The sequence below is a fragment of the Rhipicephalus sanguineus genome, chromosome 5, assembly GCF_013339695.2.
Source record: "Rhipicephalus sanguineus isolate Rsan-2018 chromosome 5, BIME_Rsan_1.4, whole genome shotgun sequence".
Lineage (NCBI taxonomy): Eukaryota > Metazoa > Arthropoda > Arachnida > Ixodida > Ixodidae > Rhipicephalus > Rhipicephalus sanguineus.
In genome coordinates, this window is record NC_051180.1 from 11,335,069 (window position 1) to 11,355,624 (window position 20,556).

The following is a 20,556-nucleotide window of genomic DNA, read 5'->3' on the forward strand; positions in this document are numbered from 1 at the left end:
GTTTACCCGCCCGAGCCCGGCCCGGTGATTCAATACGCGACCCGGGCCCGGTCCGAACCCGACAAAAAGTTTCGCCTACCCGGCCCGGCCCGGCCCGACGGCATATCAGGCCCGACAGAGGCCCGAGCCAATAATATAGGTCCAGAACACAGAATCTACAGCAAACTGTTTTAAGTAGCAAATATCTACGCTTTGTTGGCGAATATTTCGCTAACAATTCTACTTTAACCAACGGTAATTTCGTGTAAAAAGGGGTTCACGGTGGAAACAGTTGAGTGGACATACTGGTTACAATGAACGTTTGGTCTACTATCACTGGTCTAGTACTATAGTTATGGTATACTATAACTTTTTTTTTTGCTAAGGCAATGGGGATCATCAAGAGCGTTTTGTAGCAGATATTGCAGCAAGGAAAGTGATTTGCAGCATGGGTTCAGTTTCGATAGGAAGTACAATAAAAACAGAGGAGACAGAGAACAAAACGTTCTCTTCAATTTGTTTTTATTGCGCTCTTTAGTGAAACTTAAAACATGCTCTAACGACAAAGGCAATCGTGCACCCGGCTTCTGGATATGTAACACGTGTCTTCAACATTTTAACACCTTGCCGCAGCAAGATAGAGGAAGAAAGCCAAGTTTATTACCTTGTTGTAAATACACTAACCTAGATGAAAATTATAACGAACCGTGCGCACCACGTGTACTTTTAGAAATACGTATAGGCAGCCGAAAGGACGAAAAAAGTATTTGTTGTAGCATTCTTTTCAAGTATCTAGAGATTCCGGCTTTAAGCACGCCATCCACCGTTGCATCACATATCCTGCCGCGCTAAAGTTTCTCGCACTGCATACGCTAGCCGCAGGGGTGCACATCTGCCTTACGAATTGTGAAGGTGTCGGCAGTCGTTGTTCTTAACATCCACCACTGGAGCAAATTTAGGATGTCTTTGTGGACCTCTACAGAATGAACGTAGCTGTGCAGCTTATCCCTTCATTTCTATTGTTCCCGAACGTCGTGGCACTATTCAGTATCACCTATAAAACTCCTCTTTGAGGGCTTCTGATTGCAGTTTTCAGCAGTGTATGTTATGCACGGCTTGCACCACGCTCTTTTTTTTCGTATAATAATGCTCTGTGCCTTCCTAACGATGTTGTACTGGTAAAAGGTGACCACTGCACTACGCGGGTAGGACTGGCAGGAGGTGGACGAAGCGACTTCGATCTGCTTTTGGTGTTCGTTACAGTTTGGTAATAAAGGCGCGAATAAGCTTCCCGGCGCTTACTCATTGGATGCCTATGGTTCGAGGTAAAGGGACATCACCCGGCACGGAATTCGTAATTGCCTTTTTTCAAGCCTAATATTTCGTCAAATGAATATATTTTGCCTGACGCCTTATGCTGTTTGAACCTATGCTATTCCTGCACATTCCAACGGTGTTGCGGCAGTGTCATGTAGCTCTCAGACTATACCTGTATGCGCACGGGACCCAAACGCGCGGCCTGTACGCCTCTCCCTAAAGGCCCGCGGGCCGCACAGGACTGTCTTCGTCCCATTTTTTTTTTCATTTTCTTTATAACTATGTTCTTAAGCTACACAGGCATGACAGGTCTAAAGCTTTTTTGTCGTGAGGCATCCCCTGCGGCCACCATGTGTTGATACCTAACCGTGAAACAAAACTCTATTTCAAAATCGGCGTCCAGATATCAGTCATGTTGAAGATAGGTATCGATATGTTGTTGGAATCCTGCCGCGAAATACCCTTCAGAAACAACACACATGTGATATATGGGAAAGCTGTTCTTTTAAATGGCAACGTTAGCTGACATTTGGTATGACCTATCCCCCTTCCCCCCCCCCCCTCCCTCCACGCGCGCTTTTAGCTGCGTTACTGTGCTGGCTCTTGCGGGAGTAAATTTTTGTGAATGCGGCCTGCTAGTAGAGGCGGGTTTCGACCCCTGATATAACGGAAAAAAGGCGAAAGTGAAAATGTTAAAAAATTGGGCACACCAAGTTGGCTGCGCGCGTCCATCTCGCGCCACATGACCACTGGGGGCCGTTACGAAGCCACGGAAAAAGAATGTGTCTGTATAGGAATTTTATGTAACGAGACTCCGTGCACTCCTTTCGTTTTAGTGGAAGCCTGGAAATTTCAAAAAACGCTTCCCCGCTTTGGAGCTCTGTGATCGCTCTTGCGATAAGTTACAGGTATATATTTTTTATAATACATTTATTACTGCCATTACAGGATAACATTTGGGATATAAGATGGTGATGAATATAAATAAAGCACTGAATAACGACATGTTAACTATATAAGCGTCTGGTACATCTACCTTTAGTTCGGCCATTCCAGATAATTCAAGTAGCCCCATATGCAAGGAACGAAAGAAGATCAGTACTTGTCTCTAAACAGGGGCGTAGCCAGAAGGTGGGGGGAGGATGGGGGGGTTCAAACGCCCCCCGAGATTTTTTCATTTTTGCATGTGTATAATACACGCACACATACAAACGCACACACGAACGTACATAAATCATGGTCGGACCACGCCCCCCCCCCCCCCCCCCGAAACAAATTTCTGGCTACGCCCCTGACTCTAATAAAATTTCTCCATAAAGCTTGCCCCACATAAAAAAGCGTTTTTTTCGGGACAAAATGTGAAACATCTGTATGTATGCGCAACGTATGTGGAACAAACTTGACGAGACACTAGAAAGAAAAACAATTTCTCTGTTATCAGTAAATTACTCTTTTGCGATTCCTAAAACACCACGCTCGCCGGGACAAGACTCTTGGAAATGTGCAAAAAGGTAAATGCGGGTGGCGACGGCCCCTTTAAATTCGCGCAGCAGACACCGTGACACCTTAGATTCTGACGGCGTCTAATGGGGCCTACGTAGTTCCTAATCACAGAAATGAAGTACACTGACCTTTGATGGGGCCACAGACTTAACATACCAAGTTTAAGGAAATTTTATTGAGCCAGTGTCCCCAAATACGACAAATACAGTTTGAAATCCGTGACGTCAGGCTCGGAGATTTCGACGCGAAATTTAAAAAATGGAATTTTGACCTTGATTTTCTTGTCTGATAATAAACTTATGATGGTGAAATGAATGACATTCGAGTTCTTAGAGTTCACTTTATCAGTCTAAACCGATTCAGTACTTCACTATAGCGTCCATTTATGAACCCAGGAAAGTCCAAGCCCGGCCCGACCCGAGCCCGCCACCTCAAACCCGGGCCCGGCCCTAAGCCCGGAGCTTCAGGCCCGAGCCCGGCCCGGGCCCGCCGTGAGAACTACTTTACCCGGCCCGGCCCGGCCCACGGGCCGGGCCGGGCTCGGGTTTTCGGGTAGGCCCGAGCCCGTGCAGTGCTCTACCACCACCTAGATTTAGGTGCACGTTAAAGAACCCCAGGTGGTCGAAATTTCCGGAGCCCTCCACTACCGCGTCTCTCATATTCATATCGTGGTTTTGGGACAATAAACCCCAAGAATTATTATTATTATTATTATTATTATTATTATTATTATTATTATTATTATTATTATTATTATTATTATTATTATTATTATTATTATTATTATATTTGTTCGCATGGTGACATGGCAGTTGAAAACGGTGGCAGAACGGGACAGGAGATAAGGGAACGGATGAACATGCAGCATGTGGTTTGCTAACTTGCGCAATCGATTGCAGGCCGTATGGATAAATACATATTAACGCTGTAGCGTTAATATGTGTTTAGTCATATGCGTCATATGTGTAATATATGTGTCGGAGGCGTTGTCTGTGAGCGAGAAAATAACGATGGATGCAAATAATAAAAACCAGGAGTTCGAGCCGGAGTCGAACCCAGGCATTCTCGAAAGATTTCTCAGAAGGTGGTGCCAAAAATAAGACCACACTATAATTTAATCTTGCATTCATGCATCAAGCGTTCCGGGTAAATATTTTGCTTAATCGTGCCCTGATTAACCGTGGTCCAAACTCATTTTGACATTCAATTATTGTAGCTAAGCAGTGTTTCATGCGCTATGTTTGACGTTTTCAAAGGACCGCCAGACTAGAAATTTGCACACGTTTAATAGAACACTTTAGAAAACTGCTACCGCTACATAGGCGACGAGTGGCTGGACGTGTAAGCTTCACAAACGCAATTCTATGGTTGCTTCGAGGGACTGCGCTTATCTGTAAAAGCAACGACTGCATTTCGCTTACTTACTGGTTATGACCACAAACTCTACATATGATGATATATAGAGGGACTGGTCACTGTACCGTACCTCAGAATATTTCTAATGTATGCGCTTCTTGGGGATCGCGTGGGAGAGCGCCTTGTAAGTCATACCGCTGTGTGCCTCTGGTAAAGGCACTCTTTTTTTTAAGACCTCGTAAGTCGGTGAATTGCAATCGGCCCGATGTTTTGTAGAACACCAATCTGAGGTTACCAGGGGCACTCTCGTCTCTTCGTCAGACGTGCCACCTGCGCCACCGTTTTGATATCTATTCTTTCGAAGGCGTTCATACAATGCCGCGTGGCGTCGCCGATCAACCGTTTATCTCCGTCCTCCTACCGAGATTGGTATGCGCTGGTAACAACACGTACCTTGCTGGTCCTACGTGTCTTGAAACTTTCGCCGTAGACCCTGACTGCTTGCCCGAAACTATACTGTGGTGTGCCATGGCAAAATTTCTGTCACTAGATTTCCGGCTTTCTTTCGTACGTATATATCTAATTCGTTCGATCTATTGTGAATGTCCTAACTTGCGCAATAGACAATAAACGTAATGCAGGCACATGTAATGAATTCATCATGCGTAAAGTGCAGCGCCCACGGGAATGAGGTCCAAAAAAAAGAAAAAAAAAGAAGCGGACAGAACTAGCGTCACCCAGTTAGCATTTCCCTTCAGTATCGTCAAGTACTTAATTCCCCAAAATGACTGTGTCAAATATTTAGGAGTTTTTTATGATGAGAAACTCAGTTGGCGCAAACACATTGAGCACGTCAAATATAAGGTAACACGCGCTGTTGGGATGTTACCTAAGCTTGGTCACCACCCTTCTGGGCCACGCAGAGACAAGCTACTTATGATTTATCATATGTATGTTCGACCGATTTTAGAGTTTGGTTGCATATTATACTCAGGGGGGCCTGCATACAAGTTTCATCCCCTGGTTCTTATAGAGCGAGAGGCCCTTCGAAGTTGTCTAGGGGTACCAAAGTTTACAGCAAACAGTATTCTATACCTAAAAGCCCGAATCCACACTCTAGTTTGCAGATTCCGCATTCTCACCGTCAAAACATATTTAATTTTTTTTTGCGTCCTCACAAAGACGAGTGCAATTTTTATTCGTAGCTGAATCGTCCACATTTTTTAATGAGCCTTGGTCTCGTATATATAAACCACACGTTTTGTTCGTACAGGACCAACTAGAACCATTAAATGTTAACATACGCGACATCGTATCAAACGATAGATCATCGGCCATAGCAAAAATTGAATTTGATGATATATTCCCATCTAATGCCAATCTTTTACCTTCTAGATATTTAATAGGATTGTTAAACGATCATTTACTTCGATTGGGCATAGATAACATAATTGCCACTGATGCATCTATGTGCGAAGAGAAAGCGGGAGTGGGCATATTTTCAGAGGCTTTGTCATGGTCGTACTCCTTGCGCCTCCCAGACTATACTCCCATATTCGAAGCTGAGCTCCTAGCAATTATATTAGCCCTTCGAAAACTACCAGTAAATGAGTCATCAGTTGTTATAGTTACTGATTCGCTGACAGTATGTACACCTTTATCTTCTACTGCTTCTGAGTCTCCTGTTCTGAATGCATTCACTTCCTTAATACCAAAAAATCTGCGTACCGTGCGGTTGGTATGGGTTCCAGGTCACTGTGGCATACCAATAAACGATATGGCAGATACTATCGCGCGGTGGTCTCTGGGTGGTCCTATTTTGTCCATTGTGCCTGACACAGCTTATATTACTGATTCGAGATTTTGGAAGTATTCTTTAATTCAAGATGCTAAGAGTATGAAATTACCAGTTCCCGAATATGGTCATCTTTCATTCGGCTGGAATAATAAATGGTGTCCCACTCGAAGACTGGAAGTGGCTACTACGAAATTGCGATGCCGAATACCGACACCTAATTTTTATTTATACAGGTCTGGTCTGATACCATCTCCTATGTGCTATTTTTGTCAGGAACCTGGAAATATTAATCATTTCTTGCTTACCTGCCGTCAATTCATTAGGCATAGAAAAAAGCATTTCGAAATGGTATTCAGAAACTTAAGAATTAGTCTGAATTCTCAAAATATTCTTTCCCTTGGGGCGGCTGCTCTTGGCTTCAGCAACAGGAACGTCTGCTCAACCCTACGCGAATTTCTCGGTGAGACACGAAGAATTCCTTGTTAACTTATTCCTGAACAAAATTTGGTACTCCAGAATTCCTTTCGTTCGTTCATTGTTTCTCATATTGTTGGATTATTCTGCTCCTTATTCCATATCGACAAGTCATTCTGAAATTTTCGTTTATTCTTTCGGCAATTGATTTATTCCTCACTCTTTAGCAAAAAAAAAAAAGCTTTTTAATATCTTATTAACCGCCGGTTTCACGGTCGACCCCCCGCAGTGGGTAAGAGCAGATTCCTGGTAAGAGCCAACATAAGAAACAAGCAAGCAGGCAAGCAAGCAAGCAAGCAAGCAAGCAAGCAAGCAAGCAAGCAAGCAAGCCTCACGGCAGCGTGTGACAGTTTGGTTACTTGTTACTTTGGAGGGGCAGATGAGTGAGTGAACTATCGCGTAGACGGCATACTGAGAAAAGGGACACGTTATCACCTTCTACCTATACACTTTGTTGAGACTGCGATTCCACCATAAAAATGGCTTTTCAAACTGCTTGCGTGCACACCCCTAGCTCATTCTCTTTCACTCACTTGCTCTAAGTATGCGTGCATTGTACGTATGTGCATACTATTGTATATTAGAGAGTTTGAGAATTGGGGCCTCAAGGAGCTTGGGGACCCAAGAAGTTTGCGAGCCGCCAGGGCGCATGCGCAGAACCCAAGCCACTCTTGGGCTCTTGCGCTCGCGTTGACCCAAGGCCCAAAAATCAAAACTAGCGTGGGTCCGCAAGGCGTCCTAAGTAGAGAGCGACACGACGCAGACGCAGCGCGGGCCACGACGCAGTATGGCCCACGTCTCGAATAATTTTAGTTTGGCCACGTGTGGCGCCCCGTACGTTTGACCCAACGCAGCTTGCGTTTGACCCAATTCTCAAACTCTGCTGCTCCCCCGAACGCAAGAGCAGCCTGCCCAACGCAGCTTGGGGACCCAGCGTCTTGGGTCCCCAATTCTCAAACTCTCTATTGATTTTGTAGGCTGTTTCTGTTCAATCTCACGTCATGCTCATATGAAGCTGCCTTTGTTAAATGCAAAGAAACTAAGATAGCTAAGTGATGCTAAAGAAATCCAACTCTCTTTCAGGTATTCGTGCCTTCTTATCAGCCTCCTAGACAAGACAAATGTTTTTTTTCTTCATTCGTCTTTTTCAGAACAAATGAATAAATGAAGATTCGGAAAACTAAGCATATCTTTGTTTAGGCTTCACTGTGTCATTCTCCCTCATGTGCGCTGCGATTTCAACAAAAACATCAGCATTCTTTCAGCTCACGCTGGTCAGGTAGTGCGTCACATAATCATGGTCTATTATGCAAAAGTAAGCGCGCAACAATGTGTTTCTCTTTAAAGCGGGCGCCGCTGAGAACACAGCTAAACAAGGGTGACTAACAATCAGTGGCGTAGCCAGGACAGGGCGGGGGGGTCTCTCCCCAAATCATTACATTTTGTATGTGTGTAGATATACAAATACACGCACGAACTTACATATCAGATCCCCCCCCCCCCGTCTTACCTCTTAACCCCAGAAAAGTGTGTGGGCTGCGCCCCTGAACAACAGACACCGCTCATTACTTGACTTCATAGACGAAGCAAATTTGTGTATTTTTGAATTATTAATTATTATGCCTAAGGGCAGACTTTCGAAAAAAAAAAGAGCTGGTATCGCTGAAGAATTATACATTTCCTTTCTGTAACCTTTCCAGCCACCATCCCCATGAGATATATAGTGCGCACTTCCCATGAACAACGGGAAACCTCGCTCCAGAAGGGCGTACTATATCACAGCGTGTGTTTATTCATGGTGGGCATCGTCGTGACCCGCAGGCTTGTCGGCGGGACAGTGGTAGATGGTGTTGAGCTTGTGAATGTCCACCTTGGTCATGCGATTCTCCTTGAAGGCAAGGCCTAAATTGAACAGCTCGACGCCAGTGTTCTTGGGCACCAGTGTGGCCTGCTCGGGGTCCTTGGAGAATGCGTTGAAGAAGTAGTGCATGATAGACTCGTAGTCGTAGTCCTCGTCCAGGTAAGGTACTCTGTTGGTTTTCATGAAGTTGGCCTTGAACCCTGCGCGTAAACGAGGCGTGACCAACAATCATGCGGCAAAAGATCTCGTACTCTCTTCTGAAATTCACATCCCAAGGGAATGTCACTTTGGCGAAATTAGACGAAATTATAAACAGAAGCTGCAGCTGCTCTCAATGGAGACGATTGAGTCTCCACTGATAGCAGCTGCAGCCTCCTACTGGTGTATCAATAGCAAATCGACGAACGAAGCGTCAGTGACTGTACGAAAGCGTTAGGTTAACATGTTAGTCTTCTGACAAAATAAAAGCATCAATACAGCACTGACACGGATTTCAAGTTTCGTGCCCGTGTACACAAAAAGTTCTTACGCTTGAATTTTTCGTAAAACAATACTCCTACCAATTACAAAGCTGGAAATATTATTATAGGCGGTCGGCAAATGACAAAGAAAGCTACTGAGAGAAAAGATGTTTAAGCTTACATTCAGCTGAATACAGCGTGCAAATGTTGCCTGTTACGTGCGCTTGCAATATACGTACGCTTGCAAGTATTACTTTTTTGTGAATCATTGCTGCCGAATACCGCCTCTTGTAATCTGTATGTAAAACCTTAACTGACCAATTACATGCTGCCTATGCCAGACATATATATATATAACGCCTGCACAAACCGTAGTCGTCTGTTCTGTTGTAAGCCAGTACACGCCTGGCCAAACGTTATTGCTTTGGAGCTCCCACATGCAGAAACATACGAGGTCGTGTGTTGCTAGACAACTCTGATTCGTGGGAATCCTCAGTACACTGAACGTTACTGGGCACATTTCATAAAGCTCAATTATCTATATACCAGTTGGAGTAAAGCACCCTACGATCAACTGCGTGCAGCTCCGTGTTACAGTCGAAATCCGCGATAACGAAATCCCGAGGGAACGAAATTCTCACCGCAACGAAATATTTTCGGAGCACGGGCGAACGCGCATAGGAGTCAATGCATTTCGTAACTCGCGACTACGAAAGATATTCATACCGCAGTCCCTCATTAACGAAATTTTTGAAACACGAGTGCGCAAATAATCTACTCTCGCAACATTAACTACATTCGAAAACTGCTAAAATGCATTCATGCTGCACTTAAATTGCGCAAAACTATCGCTACAGCGCACTTGAGAAGCAGCCGCCATCATTGTTTACAAAAAAAAACATAAAGCTGACGGCAATGATGACGATGACGGCTTGCCGAAACACCTGCTCGTTATCGCGGACGACGTAGCCAAATCCACATTCCTCGTGGAGTTTCATTCGTTGGCTTGGCTTTGTGCTTGGCTTTGTCGGATTTGCGCGCACATGGTCGCGCGTGTGTGAAGCCATTTGTGGAGCGTTTGCTTGGTCGCTTGGTGCAACGTGAACTGTGTGTCGCGATTGCCTCGTCCGATTTCGCTGCCTGCGAAGATGCCGCCTCCAACGAAAAAGCGGAAGTTCATCACGCTGGAAGATAAGGCTGCAATCATCAGTGAGGTGGAAAAGGGCAGGAAAAAAATGGACGTCGCCGAAGAATTTGGCGTTGCGTGTAGCTCGCTGTCCACGATTCTGCGCTTATCCAGCGGAACCGGAAGAAGGTTCGCCTGTAGGCGCACTTGATGACGGTACTGGTGACAGCGCAGTGCCGCCGTCACTGACCAGTGCATAGGGCTAACTTTGTGCCTTGGCAAACGAGATTCCCGATCGAGAGGCATGAAATTGCTGCATGGTAAGGCCCGCCAATGCAAACTTACTGACTTTTGGAAATAAAATGTGTTTTTCGTAAATTCCATGTCTTTTCTGCCGCATTCTCGCGCCAACGAAATTCCCGCAAGGGCGAAATTTTGTGCTTTCCCCGCCGATTTCGTTATTGCGGGTTTCAACTGTATTCGTTGAGAAAACGTTTCTAAAATTTCTGTCCTCCGAAGGAATCATGAAATGTCCGGAAGTCTCTGGTGGCAGGAGTACAGCACCCGCACGGAAGCAGTCTTTTGGAACACACAGGTGCCGGCACAAAAACAGCGCAACTTTGCATTCGTCTTAGACAAAAATAGATGCGATCTTCGCAGAGAATAGCGCTAGGCGAACAGGGACACGCCAAGCACACACAGCGATACAAGGCGCTAAACTTCGAACGTGTTTGAAGTTCGCGCCATTTGGGTTTTGTGTTCTTCCGGGAACAGGGCCTGTTCGCCCAACGATATATTCTCTACGAAGGTCTTGTACCAACAGGCCCAAATTTCAACTGTGCAGGAGTAGTGATAGAACGTTTCCCTGGAGTAGTTGCTAGTGACCTTTTTTTTCTGAATAGCCAACAGGCCTTATCGGACATCTTGGCTCGGTGTGCGACTTGTACTCAAACAAAAGCCATCTTACTTGGTACAACGTTGTTCCAAACAACACGCACGTATCGGTCGCGGTCAGCACGCGACTGTTCATGCCAGAGTCCAAGGACGTGCAACAGTTCGTGCACGATGGTGCCATACGTGGCACAGACTTCGAAGTTGAGAGACACCAGCTGCCGAAGTCCGGACATACCGACTTCGGAGAAGCACCTGCACGCGTAAAATTGAATATTGAGAGAACAAACGCCTGCCATTGGGTGTTGCGTGGCTCTGATAAGCACTGGGACTTTTGCAGGAGCGTTTCTGATACGGTTTCCTTTGTATTTCTTTTTTTTTTGTCAACGAGCATATCCGTTTTTTTGCTGGCTCTGTCAAATACGACTTAGAAGTCCACAAACGAGTACATTTAAATAAGTGCAAATCATCCGTTACGTGATAGTAACAAAGACTAACGATAGAAAGGAAAACAAGTGCGACCTTGCCGCCGGTAGGGACAGAACCTGCAACCTTCGGATAACGCGTCTGAGCCTCGAACGCGTTATCCGAAGTTTGTAGGTTCGGTCCCCACCACCGACAGGTTGTTTTCTTCCTCCACTTTCCTTTCAACTCTTGTCGTAATTACTACACTACAGTTAAAAAATGACAAACAACGTTCCATATATGACTTCCTTGGCTTCATTGCCTGTTAGTTTCACTAGGTATATAGGCGCCACAGCCACAAGAGCACCACCACGGTGACGTCCACGGGCTACACCATCTAGCGCTCGCCTGTAGACGTGCCTCTCTCGAGGCGCCGCGATTCACAGCGCTTGGCGAAACAAGGCAATAACACTCGCCCCTGCTTGCTCAGAATGTGGATGTATCCTTCTTCATCGGCGCGCTCCCTGAACTGGACGCACGAGACCGACTCGATCTGCTGCATGGCGCTGAGGATTTCTTCCTTCTCCCACGAATCTGCGAATAAAAAGAAGGCGCGTGCTTTACGATAGGAAGCACGCCGTCGTATTGTGCGGTTTGCTCGATTGCTCAGATAAACGTGGGAAGACTGCGCAAAAGCAGCAACACTGTTGCTGATAAAAGAGCAGGTTGCCACTAGTATGACAAAACGTGACATTATTATTATTATTATTATTATTATTATTATTATTATTATTATTATTATTATTATTATTATTATTATTATTATTATTATTAATGTATATGCATAAAAAAGGACACAGAGGAAAGAGCGAGAGAGCAGGCTGACAACTGCTCCTATAGAAGGGCAAAACGCCTGCCTACTCTTTCGGGAAGAAAGAAGAGCTAGGGGAAAAAAGATAGGAAAGTAAAGAGAAAAAGATTAGCGAAGACTTGGACAAAATATGTAAAAACACGACAAAAAGAATCGCCTATAAACGGATGGCCAGATCTGTTTGGTCCATAAAGGTCAGCAGAGCTCGATGGGCCTGGTCGCGTCGAGAAGCACACACTCTCGGAAAGAGGCAATTGTCAGCGGTCGCACACTTAAATCCAAGGAATCTATATATTCCTTAATCAGCAATGCCCGCTGCGTAACGAATACGGGACAGTCTAATATAAGATGCTCAAGTGTTTCACAGGAGCCACAAGTTGCACACAACGGACTGTCCGCACGCCCTTGACGGTATAAGCGTTCGCACATAAACACACAGACCCTCTTAGCTTATATAAGAGTGCTCTGGAACGACGAAGCAAGTCACGACCACGAACACGGGGAGGGAATGACTCGTTTGCAACACGCTGATCTGGGTGCTGCTTTAGGAGGTGTCGTATCAGCAGGTGAGCGTTGTCCATCATACGGGAATTTTACGTATCCTGCAAATCAGGCGTCATATACCAGATACCGCTGTCGTGTGGTAAACACGACGTCGGGCAAAAGGGGCGGTGTGTTATTGCAGGGGGCACTGCAACAACGTGAAGAAAGGGCGCGATTGCTGCTCATTGCAGCTCCCTTTCTTCAAGGGTGTTTCACTGTGCGCAAGCACAAAGACGAAATGACAAGATTGGTGACTGAATCCGCAACTATTGAAAAATTAGGCCAAGGTTGTGTCAGTAAACATTCGCTATATTTATTAAGCAAGGGCCTATCGTACATCGATGCTTCTCCGTTTTCGCATGTCTGAGCAGTATAACTTCATATGTAAATTGCGACCCATAGCTTCTAATGTTGGGTCGCAACACTAGAACCTTAGCCCTCGTGTGTGTTCCTTTTTGTCTCTGCCTGTAAATTTTTTTGCGCTAAACACTGAGTGTGTCGCTAAAAGATACCACGGGGCCGATGTCTCTAAGCTGTCCTTTCTTAAGTATTCCTTGCCATTGGTCGGCCGGCCATGATATGTCCAGCGTCAGGACTGACGTAATATTTATCTTACCAACAATTCCAGCGTAAGATGCTCGTTTTAATTGGGGCCATGGTGTATCACAGGCGCGGTTATAATGAAAGAGCACCAGTTTCAGAGTGAACGCGAAGGGCAGATGCACTCAGCTTCTAGATGAATGCGCTGTCGCGAGTTAGGTAAAGCAGTTTATTATAATGCCAGGCTTGCCGTTGTTTTCATCCCTTTAAGGCTATGCACGGATGTAATACTACACCCTTCTTCAACAGAAAAAAAATCCATGTACAGGTATGTAAACGATCTTTTTTTCGTTGTTGCCATATTCATGGCACTTCAGATGACTGATGCCATAATTTCTTATTTATTAGCTCATCTGTTAAGGATATGTGCAGTTGCCTTCATCCTTGAGAAAGTTGGATTGTAATGTGTTCTCGTATTTTCCTTCGGAATTATGTTCAAGAATTCCTTGAAAACTAGTTGCACAGTTCTGCAAGAACTATCGTTCGACTGTATGCACAACTTCGTTGTTATTTGCGGATGTGCTATCCAACATGATTGTTGAGCGCAAAAGACGGAGACGAAAAAGACACAGAGTGCACAGGACGAGCGCTGTACAGTACAGCGCTCGTCCTGTGCACTCTGTCCTTTTCGTCTCCATCTTTAGCGCTGCAACAATCATGCATGCATTCCAACTAGCCCAACTTTCCATTCTGCTATCAAACAGTTTCAGTCGGCGGACTGAACTTCCGCAAGCACCACGGCGAATTCTCGTGGCGCAAACGTGCGATGCGTAGTTTCAATAAAAGAGAGAACTACAAAGGAAAGGAGATGAAGAGAACTAGCGCCGACGAGAAAAGAGATGGTGCGGAAAAAAGTGACAAGAGTGAAGGAGCATTTTCTTTCTCTTCTGCTCCCTTTTTACTTGTTTTTTTTTATTATTATTTTCCTCTTCCTTAAAACTATATATTAAAAGCCTGTGTAGGGAGAATTTGTTGCAGGTTTTGAAGAAGGTCTGTTCATTGACCGAAACTTGGCTGTCGACTCGAATTTCACAGATAACAATCAGTAATCAGAGGCATAGAACGCGCGTGAAACTCACCTGAATAATGATATCGCTTTGCCGCTGCTGTACAGAACTTAAAAAAAAAAAGCAAGTTCCATGCACAAATGCGATCACCGCGACTGTCGGGTATGCGCTCTCACCACTGCAGAGCAGCGAAGAAAAGCAATGGCCAAAGATATGGCGAGATCAGCGAAATCACGGACTGTGGCATTTGCTTCTATTACCTTAGACTGACGTCTCCTCCTCACCCCACCCCTTTTACGCGAGCGTATTGGTACCTTGCCTCCTTCGATCCAAATGCAGGTGTTTAATTCGACCCTGCACATGGGCTAAACAGAACAAATAGTGCGATGCAGGATGGCCCGAGTTTAGCGAAACTTGGAATCTTTTCGAGCTCTGGCAACACCCCCTTTTGAACGAGCTAATAGTACGAAAAGGTCAAATCCACCCCTGAGCGCGCGCTGCGTTTCGTTGGTTATGATGAAACGCGGCGTCACGTTAAGGGCGGTCGGCATGGGTGGTGTCTTCAAACCAGAGGCATCTTCTTTCATTTGTTTGTCGTTCCACTGAGTGTAGAAGTGCACCCATGCAAGCAAAGTACCAGAAACTTTTACTAACGATATTTTTATGAGGTACGCGCTGTTTAAATTCCTTTTCAGGCGTTTGATGTTTGCACTAAGTGTCATTTAGAATAATCAGCACCGTGGCCTCTGAGATTAGCTCCGGCCGAGTGCCTTACAACACCGCGGCCGGAGCTAATCGCCGAGGCCACGTGTATAATCGCCATGGTCGGCCTGTACATTCTAGCGCGTTGCTCAGTACAGCGCGCGCCCTCTTCGCCCTCTTATTGATCGTCTGCTCGCTCCCCTAGGCACGTGCGCCCGGCTGATTAGCTAATTGGCTGGGCGGTATACCTAGATAATTAAGTCAGGACATGCTATAATTAAGTTAATTAAGCCAGGTCATGCTAAGGCCGAGCTAATTAAGCCACAACTCACTAAGACCATGCAAATGAAGCCGTGTAGAGTTAAAACCGAGCTAATTATGCCCGTTCTAATTAACGCGACGCTAATTAGGGGTGCGCTAGCTAAAACCGAACTAATTAGGACCTTACTCACTAAGGCCACGCTAACTAGGATCGCGTTAATTAAGCTTATGCTAATTAGCGTCCCCCTATTTAGTACCTTGTTGATTAAACCTGGGTAATTAATGTCGTGTTGATTAAACATTACCAGTTAAGACATAACTATTTAATATCATTTTATTAAGACCTAGCTAATTAATACCATCAAAACAGAGACCGAACTGATGTGGTCTTCACTCCGAAGCAGACCGAGCAGACAGTACAGGAGCCACGTAAAAAGCTGAAAGAAGCTAGGTGATCACAAGCCCGTCCGATGGCTCCAGCCTTGCACGAGTAGTGCAAGCTGACCAAATGATTTCATTGCAAGGAAGCTGCTGCTTAGCGTCCACCGTATGAACCGCTCGACAGGCACACCGGCACTATGACAGTCACGATTTGAACTGGGCCCTTTTTAGGATCGACGAGTTTGTACCCGAGAGAGAGAGAGAATTTTATTTGAAGGCAGAGAGGTCGGCCTGAGCTAGTGCGCTCTAGCCTAGTTCGCACGTTAATCAGTTTGATTGACAGATGCCCGCGGCGAAGATCGAGTCCGCCAACCGCGTTTGCTCTTGCCGAAGAGCAGTGCACACGCCGCAACGCCAGCGAGCGGCACGATTCTATAGGCATATTCGCATAGACTGCGCACACACGCACCAAAAACTAAAGGTTATATCATCACGTGACTACGATGTCTCACATTCAATTTCACCGCGCTCACGACGTACCACTCACAGCCATGAAGCAAGCGCCCCTGGTCGCATCTGCGGTGAGAAATGTTACTATTTACATGTTGGTAGAGACATTGTTTCTACCGATTCGTTACTCCAGATGAATTTTCAGACGTGTAATGTGTGTTGCAGTAACCTGTCTATTTATTTATCTGTAATATTCAAGAGAAGCGAAACGAGCTGCACAAGAGTGCTGCGTGTGCGTCCTTGTTGCTTTCGAGAGTGGAAATTTCCATGCTGCAGGTGGAACGAAAGAACTTGCCCGAAAGAGGACAAACGCCCACGGACACGCCTGTAGGAGGCGCGATGTTCAGTTGGCAAAAAGATAGCGTGACAATCACGCTGTCGTCGCTGCACTGTTGAAATGTTGACTGAGTGGCGGCGTTGACGCGTTCGCACGTGGTGTTCCTTTGAAAACCGCCGCAAATGCCGCACGTGCATCTGTGACGCCATGCTCGTTCTTGTAGCCATTTTTATCAACGCTGCTATCGCGCGCTCCGCACTGTCTTCCTATATCATGACCGCCGTAGGGCGAGCTCGGAGCAAACTCGTGTGCCCGAGAAGCTCGGGCCATCCTGCATAGCACCCCAGGAGGTGACGCCACGATACGGTTATGCACCGTTCGCACTGCACAGTGTTAAAAAAATAACTCACCAAAAGCGTCGTCGATGATGTAGTGAACTACGCCTCCAGGCCACAAAGGAGTCTCTTTTGTTCTCGCCCTAAGGTCGGAAACCTGCGGTGCACTCGTGAGAAACAAACCGAAACGTAAGCAAACGAGGCAAGAGAGCGAGGCCACCACTTTCCCGGCACCCGCATAAGCATGGCAATTAAACGCAAAGCAGTCATCAATCATAACGATGTATCAAAAAGAAAAAGAAAAAAAGAAGGTATTTTCCGACATAAAATGCTACGAGGATCACTGTATAGCTATTCTAATTGGAACGTTGGTGTTCCCGTCCTCCGAATCAAGGACGCGCCAAATTTCAAATCGAGGTTTGTTGAAAATATATTGATTTCACTCTTAATTTTCTGTCCGAACCTAGTCACAATATAGTCAGAGCCAGTAGCGTAGCCAGAAATTGTTTTCGCGGGGGGGAGTGGGGGAATAAACTTTACTTTATGTATGATCGTGCGTGCGTTTTTATGTGTGCGTTTATATATACACATGCAAAACTGACAAATATCGGGAAGGGGGGGGGGGTGGACCCCCTCCCCCCTACACCTCCCCTGTAGGACAGCGGTCAGAGCCCAGGGAAACGTACCGATGTGATTGGTGGCATGTAGATGTCCCCCTCGATGATATCTGTCACAGGAAAAGATGAACACAACTGAATTGCCAATGCGCAAATTAAAAAAGAAAGCATGATGATAAAAAATGGGTAAAAATCACGACGCATATAACAAGCAACTTTTGCAATACGCTTCAGTCGAGAAATCTAGAAAATGACTGTCGATACAAACACCATGTTGTATGCAAACAAGGCAAGACAATCAGCTTCAGAAAAACCCTAGAAAAACGCCCTAGTATTTTATCACCTGCAAGTGCTGTAAGACCTAAATCCCTAAGAAATCAAGCTATGGCTTCATTTATGTATTCCTTTAATTTAGCTCTGTAGTTAACCCGCAGGGATTCGTGTTCTCTGGTTTGGAATCTCATCGTTTATTTGTTCACACTTTAGCAGTATAACTACAACAAGCTTGATCGAAATTAGTTTTTTTTTAATGTTAGAGAAGCTCGGTTCCGGGAGCGAGCAAGGACAGCGCTGCAGCATTACATTTCAGGATGAAACTCCGCAGCGCGAAAAAAAGGCATAAGACAAGAGGAAAACGGCAATGACAAGCGCTACGGTAGCGCTAGCCTGAATAATAGCCCGATCTCTAGCATTGTGCATTTCAAGTCACGTTAGCTCCTTCTCGCGCAAGATAACCACTTCAATTCGCACGCAGCGAAGCGATACCAAAACATCGCAACGCGAAATGACCCAAGACGATCTGGCATAGCTATATGTAGTGGGCAAATGTATCCCGTATGCAGGGCGTCATGCATGCGTTAATTTAGTTCGCCGCCTGGCTGTGTTATGGATGCACCATATTTGTTGGTATACCAGCCTACCACAACAACACAGTAGTGATTACGATATTTATAAATTAGGAACTGCACAAATTTCTTGTGGGTACGTTATGAGATAATCACGAGGTGCCACCCTTTTCATTAAATGGATGCACCACTCTCCATGGTGGTTCCTTGACCGATGTCAAAGGCTGCACCGGGCTAAAGAGTTGACGGGTGCTTTAAAAAAGACGTTTACATGTTGAACTAAAAATCAGCAAAAATACACGATTGTACACGATTTTTAATATGCGCGGTGTTATTCAGCAAACGCCGGCTCACGAAGACATGAGCCCGAAAAAAAAATTAACTTCCGTGAACTCCTCAAGAACGTAAACAATGCAACAGTAGTCTGACTGATATATATTCGTCCGATCTGACTGCGCCCTGTGCGTACACTTGTTCAATAAGACGATGAATATGGCCAGCTGGTTTATGTTGACCTTGAGTGTGCGCTGATCTTCTAATCAGCACAGACTCAATGACGTGCAGGGGTGGTCAAAAGTTCCCAGGCCGCTGTCCCATGTAATCCTATGGCAGCGTGGCTTGGGAACTTTTGATCACCCCTGTACTTGTTCCTTGGGAGAAAAGCGATTCGCGCTGTAGATATGAGAGCTACGTAAAAACAGGTCAGTTAGAGTTATTATCTAAGGCCGTCCTTTCGTATTTAGAATAATGTTTGCTTAGCTGCGCTTGGCGACAATGAAAAGTTGGGAGCCATTCAATAATACCGAAAGATCAGTCATTGGAAACAACCACGCAGAAGAAAGAAAAAGGAAAATTTTGTGGAAACCATTGACGATGGTTGTCATCATAAGCGAATTCCGAACGCTTGAACAAAAGTAATCACTTGAAGGCGTGCTTGACGGCAAGCATTCGATGCAGTGCGGAAAATTAGGTAACACTAGTTGTTTCATTGCGCAATTACATATAAAGTGTCGTCATCTGGTAGATATCTAGCAGTGGCTAATGGGGGAGGGGGGAGAAGGCAGCATGCGTGTGTCTTAGAGAGCTCTAATCATTGGCGTTCAGCATCGAATGCGCCCTGGAATTCAAGCATTGATACATATCATTGTTGCACGTTCGCCTACAGATGAATAAATGTTAACTCAAGCACAACGCACTTGGCGTCGGCCTAACGAAGTTCAACTTCCAATTACCACAATACGCCAGCATAAAAGCCAACTACGAACATGAAAGACCAAATTGACAACATGAGACCAACTACCAACGCGTGCCCGAAATTACCAGCATGAAAATGCGCCTAAGAGCCAAAGGAAGGCATTCGGTTTAAAAGTACGCAGCCACTTAAGTCCCACGGCTAACACCCAAGTGCACGGTCAGCGATATTATGTGCCGTCGCACGTTACCTGGTATGTCGACGGCCCCTGTGTAGATATTAGCAGACGCGGGTTTCGCCGAAGACAACGAGGGCAGCACGAACAACAGCAGTGGCCATAGAAATGCGGCCGCCATGACAGTCGTGGAAATGGCGTCGTTCGCCGGGCATGGCCTATTCTTCCGCGACACTGCGTCGGTGTCCGATGGCACGCATCCTGCCTCACCGACGCGCGTCTCAAGTCACTTCGCACCAGCTGTCGTTGCGGAATACCCTTCGCAGCCGTACTAGCAATGGGCAGACTGTATACAGAAGGACGAGCATTCTAGCCTCACTTATTGCGACCATGTCAACCGGCTTTTCCCTGCGATTGTGACTTTCACGCGCGTTCTGGGCTTGTAAATACTACTTAGATGTTATATAGGGGTCATTCCATGCCAACTGTCCCAGTCTGGGCGCTCGACAAAAATCAATTTCTCTGAAAAAATCTGAGAAAATTACACAAATATAGACATTAGTTCTACAGTATTCTCCCAAAATATTTTGAGCAGCAAAAATTTTTCGGGCAGGTGAGCGCCATTTGAACTTCTCGATATGGTGGAAAACCAGGTACAAAAGAAAAATTCGCTATAAATCGACCGTTTCATGCATTCATTCAAAACTTGCTTTTTCGTGTTTTTGGAGCAGCGCGCTTTCACTATAGGATGGTTGCTTAGAGTAGCTTTATATTTTTCACTCCTTGGCGCGTAGGTAAAATTGAGTAAATTGCAGCGTTTTCGGGATTTTTTTCACAAAAGACGATTCTAGACCAAATACATCAATTATTTTTATAGAACTCTGCATAACACGTACTATCTTTTAAAATTTTTGTTTTGCCTGTGTGCGACGCACAAGCTCCAAAATAAAATCCTGAACTTGGAAAAAACGCTACATTGGCCTATGTTCAGACGTCTGTAAACCCCTAATGTGGTCCAAGGAAAAATAAGCAGAAAAGCGCATACGATTGAGAATCATAACACCTTTGT

General features: G+C 45.4%; 2 protein-coding genes across 2 annotated transcripts; both read right to left on the reverse strand.

Moving 5' to 3' along the window:
- Window positions 1-8,196: 8,196 nt before the first annotated feature.
- On the reverse strand, window positions 8,197-11,041 carry LOC125758693 (zinc metalloproteinase nas-4-like). Its single transcript, XM_049416142.1, has 2 exons — window positions 10,843-11,041; window positions 8,197-8,488 (listed from the first exon to the last, which is right to left on the reverse strand). The coding sequence occupies exons 1-2, from the start codon at window positions 11,000-11,002 to the stop codon at window positions 8,217-8,219; spliced, it is 432 nt and encodes a 143-aa protein (XP_049272099.1). The 5' UTR covers window positions 11,003-11,041; the 3' UTR covers window positions 8,197-8,216.
- Window positions 11,042-11,568: 527 nt separating this feature from the next.
- Window positions 11,569-19,712, reverse strand: LOC119392760 (uncharacterized). Its single transcript, XM_037659717.2, has 4 exons — window positions 19,563-19,712; window positions 17,345-17,385; window positions 16,734-16,815; window positions 11,569-11,765 (listed from the first exon to the last, which is right to left on the reverse strand). The coding sequence occupies exons 1-4, from the start codon at window positions 19,666-19,668 to the stop codon at window positions 11,569-11,571; spliced, it is 426 nt and encodes a 141-aa protein (XP_037515645.2). The 5' UTR covers window positions 19,669-19,712.
- Window positions 19,713-20,556: the final 844 nt, after the last annotated feature.

Coding starts and splice junctions, on each gene's coding strand:
- LOC125758693 (XM_049416142.1), bottom strand. CDS start 11,002: ATGTCCGGACTTCGGCAGCTGGTGTCTCTCAACTTCGAAGTCTGTGCC. Junction 8,489..10,842: donor TTGGAACAACGTTGTACCAA/GTAAGATGGCTT, acceptor GTTTACGCGCAG/GGTTCAAGGCCAACTTCATG.
- LOC119392760 (XM_037659717.2), bottom strand. CDS start 19,668: ATGGCGGCCGCATTTCTATGGCCACTGCTGTTGTTCGTGCTGCCCTCG. Junction 16,816..17,344: donor ACATGCCACCAATCACATCG/GTACGTTTCCCT, acceptor AGTGCACCGCAG/GTTTCCGACCTTAGGGCGAG. Junction 11,766..16,733: donor CATCATCGACGACGCTTTTG/GTGAGTTATTTT, acceptor TTTTATTCGCAG/ATTCGTGGGAGAAGGAAGAA.